The sequence below is a fragment of the Crinia signifera genome, chromosome 1 (assembly GCF_055691185.1).
Source record: "Crinia signifera chromosome 1, ASM5569118v1, whole genome shotgun sequence".
Taxonomy (NCBI): Eukaryota; Metazoa; Chordata; class Amphibia; order Anura; family Myobatrachidae; genus Crinia; species Crinia signifera.
Window position 1 is genome coordinate 143256661 of NC_139217.1, and position 12904 is coordinate 143269564.

At 41.8% G+C, this 12904-nt stretch overlaps 1 protein-coding gene across 1 annotated transcript in view; it reads left to right on the top strand.

The window, feature by feature from the left end:
* The window catches only part of PRDM5 (PR/SET domain 5), a 206088-nt gene that overhangs the window by 107849 nt on the left and 85335 nt on the right, over window positions 1-12904 (top strand). The window contains exons 11-13 of the mRNA XM_083174449.1: window positions 1095-1188; window positions 6383-6543; window positions 9971-10064. Of these exons, the coding sequence (XP_083030575.1) occupies window positions 1095-1188; window positions 6383-6543; window positions 9971-10064 (349 nt within the window). The remainder of the gene's footprint in view (window positions 1-1094; window positions 1189-6382; window positions 6544-9970; window positions 10065-12904) is intronic.

The following is a 12904-nucleotide window of genomic DNA, read 5'->3' on the forward strand; positions in this document are numbered from 1 at the left end:
TAGTGGGGGCGGGCAGCGGCAGTAGTGGGGGCGGGCAGCGGCGGCTGCGGTGGTGGGGGCGGCCAGCGGTGGTGGTGGGGGTGGCCAGCGGTGGTGGTGGGGGGGGCGGCCAGCGGTGCTGGTGGGGGCGGGCGGCGGGTGCGGTGAGCGCTGCTGACCTGGCCGGGCAGTGTACTTACTTACATAGCAGCAGCGGGGACGGGCAGCGCAGTGGCGGCTATTATATTTTGAAAATACTTGTCAAATGACCGGCCGCTCTCTGATTGGCTGAGAGCTCTCCGGCCAATCAGAGAGCGGCCGGTCATTTGACAAGTATTTTCAAAATATAATAGCCGCCACTGCGCTGCCCGTCCCCGCTGCTGTTATGTAAGTAAGTAGACTGCCCGGCCAGGTCAGCAGCGTTCACCGCACCCGCCGCCCGCCCCCACCACCGCTGGCCGCTGCCCGCACGCACCACCGCCCGGCCAGGTCAGTCAGCCGGTGCTCAGGGACCCGCTGCCCGCCCGGTGTCTGCATGCATATGCCTGTCAGGTGGCAGGCATATGCATACAGGGAGGTCGGATGATCTTATGTGCTGACCGTCCGACCTCCCTGATCCGGTCCGATGCGCACGGGACCGCGCATCGGATCGGATCAGACATCACACACATACGATTTTGGGCCGATTTCATCCGATTATCGGCACCAAGTGCCGAAATCGGATGAAATCGGACCAAAATCGCATAGTGTATGGGGGCCTTTAGTTCTGCTTTAAGATATTGGGGGAAATTTACTAAAATGTGTATTCTACTTCACATGTGATGTTGCTATGGGAAACTAATCAGAAACTACTTATTTATTTAGCACCCTCTAGAAGATAGTAAACAGGATATGATTGGTTGCCCATAGCAACTTCACATGTGAAGTCGAATATACGTCTTAGTAAATTTCCCCCATTGAGTTTATAATGTGAATTTTCCTTACTGAATAAATATTATTTTTTTTGTACTGATTGATTTCTACGAGAACTCAGTTGATTGAACTATGATTCATTTAATTGGATATAATTAATGTTGTGGTTACCAGGACAATTTTCCCTTGTACTTTCCTTGCAGACACACTCAGAGGAGAGACCGTTCCAATGTGAGGAATGCAAGGCTTTGTTCCGCACTCCTTTCTCTCTGCAGAGGCACCTGCTAATACACAACAGTAAGTGCTAATTTGGGGGCAAAAGGACACCATTCATTTACATGTGGATATCTTCTGTTCCTTTAACCTGCTAACAACTGCTTTCCTAACTTACCCAATATTTCAGTGAACAGTAAAAAAAAAGATTAATTACAGAGCATAATATAAAATAACAATGTAGTGTAAAGGCAAACTTTAGTCATGGTTATCAGGTGAATTACATTTGGACATTTTCTACCTTGTTTCCTTTAAAGTTGGGCTTTCCCAACTAGGGTAGATACAACTCCACAAAATGTGTGCTCTCTTTCATTGGGGCTGGGAACAGTTAAAAAACTGGGTCACTGCAACCACCTAAATAAATTGTATAAAACTGATATATTTAGTGCAAAACCACTGCTCTTTTCTACTATGTGCTGTCATTGTTTGAACTGTGCATTCATCGAATTTGTAATAACAATATATTTACTATATATCTTTACTTAGATGTTATATTCCCCGTAAAATACACATTGTATACTGGTTATGTTCAAGATAAATGCATGTGCATATGCTCTTGCATACTTTTCTCTGTTGACTTTTGTCTCCTGTGTGCACAATTCCTTTTGTGCTGCTTCTAATTATATCCAACCAGACTCTGCCGAAGCCTTGAAATCTTTAAATGCTTTCTATTAGAGTTCTATCTGTTACAGCTTGCTTTGCTTCCACCTACATTACCCAGACTAGTGCACCCTCACAGCTGTCAGATCCTCTGCTCGCTCCTCTTGTTAGAACTGTGTCTCCTTTCAATTACAATGTAAGCTCTCTTATGTGGTCCTTCTCCCTTGCCGGACGCCCCTGTCAGTCTCCGCTCGTCCCTCCACAGGCCGATGTGGGCGGCTGTCCTCCGACGGGTCCAGCGATCCAGGTTGCCGGCTCTTGGTATGGACGCCACCATCTTAGAGGTGGCATTTCCTGTTTGGGGGCAGCTGTATTTATGACCTCTCCTAAGAGGTCAGGGACCGATCTGGGCAGTTCCTGGGGAATAAAGGGCATGGATCCCTGCCCCCTCTTGCTGCTGCTTCTTCCTGAATTCTCAGCCAGATCCCACAGCTGTTTGTTCCCAGGTGCTTTGTCTCCGTCCAGTCCCGCAATCCCCATGTGCCTTGCAGGTTACTTTGTTCCTGTTCTGTCTTTATCTTCAGCGGTCTGTTATATGCAGAGTGGGCTATCTTCAGTTACAGTTATCTTCAGCTGTCCGTTATATGCAGAGTGGGCTATCTTCAATTGTTTTATAGCCTCAGTTCCGTTACCAGCCTTCCGGGCTACCAAGGTTACTCGTGTTCCCCGAGGAGATTCTGTTTCCTGTTAACTGCTTCCTGCAAGTTCTCCAAAGGGTCATTGCTTACGGCCCTTCTCTCTGGGAGACTCACGACCTACTGGGTGGATGCAGCGAAGCCCATATTCCCTTGCGAGGATCCCTGGTGAAGACCACTGCCCAGTTAGACTCCGCGCCTCTGACCGGGTGTTCAGTCGACTTCCCAGAGCCATCCACTTATGCAAAGACAATATATACGGCCAGCTACACTCCCACCACCTAGTCAATCCGTGCCTGAACATCCATCTACGTTGGCGCCACAACAACCTAGTGTGACAGTATGTCTCTTTTCACATTTGCTGCCATATTTACCTCTTTCCAGTTCTGCTTAGGTCTGGATTAACAGAGGTGTAACATGGGCATCTCCCAAACACTAGGGGCACAAACATAACGGTGTGTTTTCCACTGCCAAGGAGCTGCTCTGTGCACAGGCTATGTTGCATGATCATGTAGGGCAATCTTGCACGTTTGCTCTGACATGCTGTCCCTGCTGCTGCTTCGCGCTAGACAGGTAGAGGTAATAGTATGTGTGCATCACAAAAGTGGGGGCCGACACAACCTAAGTTGTGTTGGCCCCCACACAACTTAGAAGGCATCACAGCACAAACCAATTTGAATAGCCCCCCTATCTGTAGTACACTCTGTACTACAATATGTAAAAAGCTCACATTGGTCTCCATCTGAGGCTCTGAACATATGGGTACACATAGGTATTAATGGGTAACCAGCAAACCATTCAAAACATATTAACAGAGATGTAGTCGACATTTGGACAAAATCATCCATCTGTCAAAGTTGTCAACAATACCGTTTTGGAGGATCGTCATGAAAGCACTTCCAGCACATCAAGTTTCTATCCTCCTTGCACATTAAACATTCTAGTGGCATGACTCGGTAGTGCCTCAAGTATTTTCATGTGATTGTTTCCATTAAATTGCATTTCATTTGCAATATTATTCATATAGGATACACAAGCAGAATCTGCTGATTAAAATATGTGGCATGCCTATATTCTATGTGCAACCGCAGCTGTATCTGCTTACAAAATTCTAAGCTACAGTGTTGTCCTAGATAGATAGATAGATAGATAGATAGATAGATAGATAGATAAACAGACTATGGGGGGAATTTACTAAGATGTGTATTGTACTTCACATGTGATGTTGCTATGGGCAACCAATCAGAATCTACTTCTTATTTATTTAGCACCCTCTTGAAGATAGTAGACAGGATCTAATTGGTTGCCTGTAGCAACATCACATATGAAGTAGAATACACATCTTAGTAAATTTCCCCCAATGTGTATTTACGTGTTTGCGTGTGTGCAGAAATAATACGTTTATGTGCATGATATAAAGGCTTTAGTAGTCCTAAAGATTTTGGACTTTAATATGTTCAGTTATTGTGATAAATATATACCTTGAAACCCATAATTAAGAATGTTCTCTGTTTAAAAAATAAAAGCGTATGAAATATTGCCATTTTAAACGGACTCCTAATAATAACAGAACAGGAAGACATTTTAGTTATATCCTGGTGGGATCAATAAGAATCCTTGATGAATAGCTCTGTACGCATCCTATATGGTCTAGGAAAACCGCACATTTATTATATTGGCTCCACTGATGATAAGGGAAAGAAGATGTCTTCTATCTCCAACACAAACCAAATCCTCCATAGGACACATCAGAAGCAGGGAGCAGACATGTTTTTCCAATTGGACATTAGCATCCATCTGGCCTCCATTAAGGTACATGTGGTTACTTTTTCTGAGTCCTTCTGCTCCATAGTTCTTTAAACAAATCTTCATCTCTTCAATTTTTTTTCTCCAAAACAAATCAATTATTGACTATAGCACAATGCTAAAAATAGTGCTGTAATATCTAAACATAAAACACATTATTGTTATACGTTCTATGGACTTCCTGGTGCTAATACAGAATTTGGTGAGATAACAGAAATCTTTCACTTTAGGAGAGATAGTTACTGACGGGAGTTTGTGATGAATGATGAATGCATTAATGGAGAAGACAAGAAGTGAATGTGGGGGAGGGACGCAAGTAATGTGACAGATGATGAAGAGAATAGTCCCGACAACGTATAAAGAGAAAGTTAAACAACTGAATAGTGTTGGGACAGAGTTTTGCAGTTTTTGTTATTTGAGACACATTTCCAGCTATCCCGTGCACAATAATATTTTTGATGGCTTATGTTATGGGTTTATGTTACGTGCCTTCCAAAGTCTCATTACAGTTCATTTCATGCAAATGTTATTAAAGAAAAAAACTCATAACAACTGCTGAAATGGTCAGTCTGTTCTATCTGTGCTGTAAATGTGCTGGTGTTTGCTGGGCAAGGAGTATGTATTTGTTCTTTATCAAACTGTTATATGTAATACTAATCGCATATGTACGTAGTAAAGTATATGAAGTATGTGGTGGTATGTACGCCATAACAGAAACTTTGCTTAGTACATCCTTCCCTTTTAAATGCAGTTTGCCTATTAATTAGATACTTATTTATAAGTATCATATAAACCTGTATTGGAGTGACCATACAAAGGGCTTAAGGAAACCCAGTGAAATAATTTGATGTATTGTAAAATGCAGATTAGTAGAAATCGAAACTGGCGTCTTGCCGAAAAGACGGCAGTTTTCAACTTGAATAGATCGGAACGGGTGGATTAGCCACTGATACACCTGCTTTGTTGGTTTACTGAAAAAAACTGATATACTGAAAAGACTTTGCCATGCAGAGCAAGGCAAATTAAACACAGTACGATTTGAACAAGATACGATTTGAATTAATAAATTCAAATCTGGCAATCTCAATCCGACATGAAACGATGTAAGATTGAGGCAAGGAGGATGTCCCCGGGTAAGTAGCAGCAGCTTACACGGTGCCGTCCTCCTGTCTGCCGCCTCCCGTACCCACCTGCCGCATTCATCTGTCCCACCAACAGGCCAGGTGAGAGCAGCTCACCCGGCTTCGTCCCGGCTCCCGCCCGACACTTCCCGAGCAATCGTGATGCCTCCCGCCACTGCACTCACCCGGTCCCCGTGCCGGCCGCTGCATTGAATAATGGATGCCGGATCCATTCTGTCAAAAGAATTTTGGAATGGATCCGGCATCAATTGAATAAATACCTTATTATGCCATCAATATTAATAATATGCAGTATAAGCCACCAATAATATATATTTAAATGCTGCCATTAGTGCCCTAGATTATGCTAGCAATATTATGTATGTCACTTCATTGTGGGACATGATACTAGTAAAGGCTAGATCAACTGCTTTACCAAAGAAATCTTTGTAACAGTTGCCCTTTCCTCATCACCTGTCGCTGTATTCTCCACTAATGCTTCCGCTGTCACTTTTGTTTGCAAGTGTGTAACTGTATTTACAGCTAGTTAGAAGCTAAAACTGTCACCAGGTATTGGAATGTGCAGAGGTTTGATAGAGTATCACCTTGTAACAATGAAGGGAGGTAACAAATGGTTGCTATATAAACTTTATTTGCAGAATACCACTGATTTACAGATAGAACTCCAAGCAGTTAGACTTGTTGTGTAGTAGTATGTATTTCTGCCTCCCTTGTATTTTCTTCTTATGCTACAGTAGCTGCTTATTGTGTACTAGTAGGCCCGCTCGAAGCTAATGCTTAGAAAGCTAGTAGATGTAGTTTCACTTTCTGCCAACACAGACTATATATATATATATATATGTATGTATGTATATATTATAGATTATGAGTGGTTACTTGGAAATATATGAAACATGAAAACTGTATACAGAATGTGTGTCATTTTTTGCTAAGAGTGTTATCAAGTTAACTTTTTTGTTTCATATTGTTCCCAAGGTGAACGTACATTTAAGTGTGATCACTGTGATGCTACTTTTAAAAGGAAAGACACATTAAATGTTCACATTCAAGTGGTTCATGATGGCCATAAGAAGTACAAATGTGACCTATGTGACAAAGCCTTTGTGACACCTTCAGTGCTAAAAAGCCATAAAAAAGTAAGTATTCCTCATTCTTCTCATTCCCATAAACACAATACTAAGACTATGACATGACTGATGTTGCCAGCAGTAGGAGTATTATTGAGGTTTTCAATATAACCCATATGCTGTTCACAATAGTTTTTTATGTTGCCAGATTTAATTGTATGCGCTATATAAGAAACTGTTAATAATTGTTTTTGCAAGCAAATATTATCACTTAAGTCTTAAGAGGTACAATTATCATAGGTAGCAGGGCCCACATCTGCCTAAATGGGTGTTTTCACCAAAGATAGAATTACTGCCTGCCAGCTAAAAGTGATCCCCAGGTATAGTCAACTGCTTTCTGTTATAGCTTTTCTATCTCCGGATGACAATATGACAGTAGCACTGGTTGGAAGAGGAAAAAATATATATTTGTGTAAATAAATCATTTTTTGGGGGGCATCCAGTGAGTGCATTGTGCACGTTTAACTTGGCAGTATAGACTTTTACAGGGACCTGGCTATTAAATAGTAAATCACTACTTGTGAGGAAGCCTGTTCTTGCCAGTTGTTCCAGTTTTGGTCTACCACCTGCATGTTCTATAGACAATTAACCTTTTCATATAATCTCATATTATTAATATAAAAAAGTTAAGAAAAATCCATATCAATTTATTTATTTAGGGAACCCATTTCTTTTATATTGTTTATTTCTGTTTAATCCTTAGATTGAGTTCCGTTTGTAAAATTTATAATGATACAACAAAATGTAAATCAGAGTAATCTGAAGTTAATCAAGATTAATGCAATGTTTATATCATAATTGTCAGGCAATGATAAAGTTTGTAGCTTTTCTACATATTTTTCAAATTGTATCTCTTTATCCAATGTGTGTAATGTGTACCATGTGGGCAACAGCTGAATGGAATAGGAAGTAATCTGGGTTTTTATGTTACAATAACCAAGCACAGAATCTTCAGAGAGCGGAGTACATTGCCAAACCTTAAGTTTACTATTAATCGTAAAAATTACATGCAACTAAGACCAGATATTGAGCTAATTAGTTTAGCACTGACATTCAACTAAATTCCGTAATAAAAGCATTTGAGTACATTCACCATTTCATTTCCAGCACATTAAATATTCATTGTTTCTCCCATTAGATGTATTGCCACAATGCACCTTTTTTTATTAACCAACATGCTGCTAAATGTCATCCTTCATCCACTCCATAATCATCTCCCATCTTGACTGCTGCAACCTCCTCCTATGTGGCTTTCCCAGAAATGCTCACTACAATCCAACTTAAATGGTACCGTAAAACTGATCTTCTTGTCTTGCCACGTGTGCTGTAACACTTTGCAAATCCCAACTCTGCCTCCCAGTTTCCTCCAGGAGTTAATTTCAATGACTCACTATTATCTATAAAGCCCTAAACAACACAACCCAATCATTTTGAATCTCACCTCAAAGTAATTTTGAATCTCACCTGAAAGTTCTCTCCCTATGGCCCTCATATTAAATTGACCTGCATCTCACCTTGCCTCTGGTAACTACCTCTCTGTTCCTTTGAAACGGCTTCTCCCTTGACACTACCCACTTATATGGGTTTATTTAAAAAGCATCAGGTTCTAAAACCCAGTGCTTCCAATCAAATGTATGCCCTAAAATAAAAACATAATGCTTTTACTACAAATATTGCTCTTTTAAATTTGGGTTATAAACAGGATAGGAAGTGTCGACTTTAAAAATAAACCGCCTGGACTCTAAACCAAATGTGCTAATATTTTTTATGTTTTAAACAGTTCTAAAGTCAACATCAGTTCTTCGTATTAACACAACAGTATGAAAACTTATTAATTATAAACATACAGGTCTCAGAATACAAATATGTGGAGTATTAACTATAGTGAGTGCATTCTGCTGCTCTCCACTGCAGTGAGGGTTAGCACTGACATTATTAATTTACTCCTCTTTTCCACCTAAATCCCATGTTTCAATCTGGGTTAGACCCTGTTCACATCATAGCTTCCACCTGGGTTATTCCTGGGTGTGTCCCTTTTTCACTGCACCCTTTTGCAGTATTTCTTTTCTCTGTGAACCAGAGCTACACAGGCTTGTAACGGGACGGGGGTCACCCATTTACATTGCAACGTTAACCAGGTCCTTCCTACCCTTGTAGCTGTCTAGGTCCGATCCTGGGTAACTGGACATGGGTTCTTTTTTTTCTTTTTTGGTACCCTTTTCCACTGAGCAGTGATGCAGGTTGACCCTGTAATAACCTGGAATATTGCATAAATAAAAAAAAAAGAATGTTAGAGAGGGTTGGAGAGTGATGAGAGCAAAAAAAATTCTAGTCCAGATCAGAAATTCATATGTAATTGATTTTCAAGTCTATCTATATTAAAAGTATCATCATGTCCAAATATAGTCAAGGGTCCTTTGGATTTTTTTTTTCAAGTCTTAGACATCGGTGCAAATCACACATTACATAGACAATAAGCATGGTTTTTGAATACGAAATATTAAACATCGAACAAGAGCCCTTGAGTACACAAGTGACTTTTGTGGAAAGTTGTGTTCATTCATTGCCCTAAAGGGGTCATTATATTTAAAAAAAAATGCCCCGGAAATTAACATTAAATCTTCTTTATAATCAAATATGCCACAATAAAGATGAATAAAGTAAAAAATATAAAGTAAAAAAAAAAAAAAAAAATTAAAAACACAGGACATCATACTCCAGCAGATATAAAGGAAATGACATTACCGTAAGAGTTTCATATATCAGGTATGCTTTACCAGGGTTACTGGAAGCCATGTTTACTATCAAAATGTTCATACTTTAACAGGGTATGGGTCACTGGGTCAACCCACCGTGGGTCCACCACTGAAGGTCAACAGGGCTTAGGTCGACACCTAAAATAGGTTGAAATGGCTAAGGTCGACAGGGTTGGAAGGTCGACAGTCAAAGTTTGACATCAGTTTTTCACATTTTTATGTCCCAAATGTCAACATAGACATGGGCACTGTCAAAGTGTCCCATTGTCAACCTAATGCTTGTGTTGACCTTCCGTTCCAACACAGTTGATCTTAGCCATGTCGACCTATTTTAGGTGTCAACCTAAGCCCTGTCGACCTGCAGTGGTCGACCCAATGCATGTCGACCTAATTAGGGTCAACCTAGTGACCATTTTCTCTTTAACCTAATATCCCTAGACTTAAATTAACGATTTAATTAAACTGGGCGAACAAAATGGCTGGCATGGGGGTGTTACTGCCTTTCCAAGTAACTGAAACTATTGAGGTTCTATTCAAGATTTTCTGGTGGGTTTAAACAAATTAGAAAAGCAACACTGTGTATGAGTATAGCAAGCATTACTGTGCATTACTTTCCCTCCTTTTTTGGTTGTACGGGGCTACCATTTTCTTTGCTTATTTGGAGGATATTTTATTTTTAGACTCACACTGGGGAAAAAGAGAAGATTTGCCCTTACTGTGGTCAGAAGTTTGCAAGCAATGGAACACTCAGAGTACATATACGGAGCCATACAGGTATGAACCTTTAGGTAATCAACAATATGTACTGTAACACATATTTTCATGATGTGGTATTGTTATGTGGTAGGACAATGAATCATAGCCATGGCTTATAGGGCAAGGTATAATGTACTGCTGGAAGTTACAGGTCAGTATCTGACAGGAAGTGTTTCGGTTCTGTTTGGATGTCACTTTTGATACTTGATGTATTTTGTCAGCACAATTGTCTTTCTATCCAAACTCCAAAGTTTCTTTATTGAGGACCTCACATAACAATTTGTTGTTTGTTGTAAGTATTAAGATCACTGGACAACTCAATTATTGAGATCATTGAAGGGAGTAGTCAGCCTATGTGTCTGTGCCCTGTTTGTCTGCTCATAATCATCCTCACGTATGGTCAGCGACCCTTTCATCTCTTCTCTCTGAAAATATGCTATCAGCCCTTGTACTTAACACCACTTTTTATTAAGATAGTGTTTCTGATTCATACCAGATCTAACACTGTAAACCACTGAGGTTACTCTGGATTATCTGATGCTTGTTAGCTGACCCGTATAGATTGGGCAGCGAGGGAGGCAAGTTGCGGTGCCATTGCCACCATCTCCATGCCATTCACTGTAATTCGCTTCCTGGCACCTTTAGGTTTGACACTTGGGGACAGATGTACTCAGTCTTGGAGTGTGATAAAGTTGTGAGACAGCCTGTAACATGGCAATTGGGAGCTGATTTGCTGGTACTTCTCTGCTTTATCACTTTCAAGGCGTAGTACATCTCCCTCAATGTCTTATTTATTATCTATTTATTTACAGTTTCTTATATAGCGCAGCAGATTCCGTTGCGCTTTACAATAGTAGACAGTGATAAAACAAACTGGGTAACAACAGACAGACATAGAGGTAGGAGGGCCCTGCTGCAAGCTTACAGTCTATAGGGAAATGTCTTTTAACCCTTTAAGTGCTAACATTGCTGTGAGAGATCCTCAAAATATCCACAAAAAATGCCAGCTTTGCTCACAGCATCTGTTCTTGTAGCATACAATTAAATACAAATACAGGCAAGTCAATTCATTTACATTTAGAACACTCGCTATGAGGATTCCTGGCATTTTTTAAGTGGATACTTTAAGGATCTCTCACAGCGACACTGACACTCAGAGTTAAGCATATCACAATCCCGTAGCTTCTAATTCCCACATAAGATACTTATTTGGGTAATATACAGTATTGCTACATTTGGAAACATTCTGAATTACTATGTACTAGTTATCAGCCTGTTAAAACAACATGACAGTAATGTCAACACCATCAGCTGCCTGTGTCCAAATGGAGCGACACTTCCATTGCTCCATTGTGCACCATCTAGTGGCTGCCTGCGCACACAATACTTCACATGTGATGTTGCTATGGGCAACCAATCAGATCCGGTCTACTATCTTCTATAGGGTGCTAATTAGATAAGAAGTAGATTCTGATTGGTTGCCCATAGCAACATCACATGTGAAGTAGAATACACATCATAGTAAATGTCCCCCATTATGTCAAATTAAGCTGCAATGTTCCTACTACAATAAATAGGTCTCACAATTTATAAATACTATATAAAATAAGCAATTATCATCATCATCAGGCAGATTGGACCATTCGTAAAGGGATGTGTGCATTAGTTCATGGAAAGTTTGCCGGCTTTCTGAGGAACTAATAGGGTAAAAAGAACAGTGTGCTGGCTTACCTAAAACGTTGAATATACTGTGATTCAATAAGAATGTAGGTCTAGAAACTGTGGGGTAGATTTATTATAGCGGCGCCTATCGCACCGCTATAACAGTTCCTGCTTCGCCATATTAGCGAGGCGAAGCAGGAGGGGACACCGACAAGATCTATTAAGATCTTGCTGCCGGAGTGGAGGAGCGCTAACTCCCCCCTCCAGCGATGTCCCTCCTGGAGACAGCGCATCAGTTAATACTGATGCGCCGTCTCCTTTCCCCCCGGCCGGCTCACTGCGCATGCGTGGGATCTCGCTAGTCTCGCAAGATCCCAGAGCAGCTCAGCGCCAGCAGCAGGGACAGAGCTGTCCCTGCTGTTAGGTATAGGGCATCGCCGCCTGCAGCTGGCGAAGTCGACAGCTGCAGGCGGCGGAACGGTCAGCGATGCTGACCATTCATAAATCTGACAGGAGGCAGGGGCGCAGTTCAAAATATCGCCCCTGCGCTATGCCTCCTGCCCCACACCGCCGGCGTTAGAGTAAACGCTCGGCGGGTGTGATAGATCAGGGGAAGCGCTATCCCCTGCTATAACGCACGGGGATAGCGCAGATTCCCCTGATCGCCATATAATAAATCTACCCCAGTATATATTTCATTCTAACATAGGCCCTTATTCTGGCTGACTCGCAAGGCTGTGAATTTCGCAGCCTTGTGAGTCCACCAAACGCTGCCCGCAAGGCCGCCGCCCTCCCTCGCATGCTGCGATCCCCTGCAGACATGCAAATGGATGTTTTGCATAAAGCCTTGCATGCGGTGACAAAATCATTCGATGTTCGCCGACCATCGAATAATTTTGCATGTGCTCGCAGATCTGAGACACCTCTGTGGTGCCTCATATCCGTGGGCGCCCTGTGCAGGAAGCAGGTGGGCAGCTGACATCCGCTGACATCAGGTGCCTGACCTCCCCCCCCCACACACTTGCGTCATTGGAGAATCATTTTCATGGTCGCATCCCTCGGCCCACTACCCCACATCCCCCGGCCACACTGTTGTGTGCGAGCGCCCGGCAAACCATCTATTAGCCATGGTCATTCTCACACAGCAGCTGCACATGCGCATAAATGACTGTGCGCACTCCAGAAAAATCGCTCCT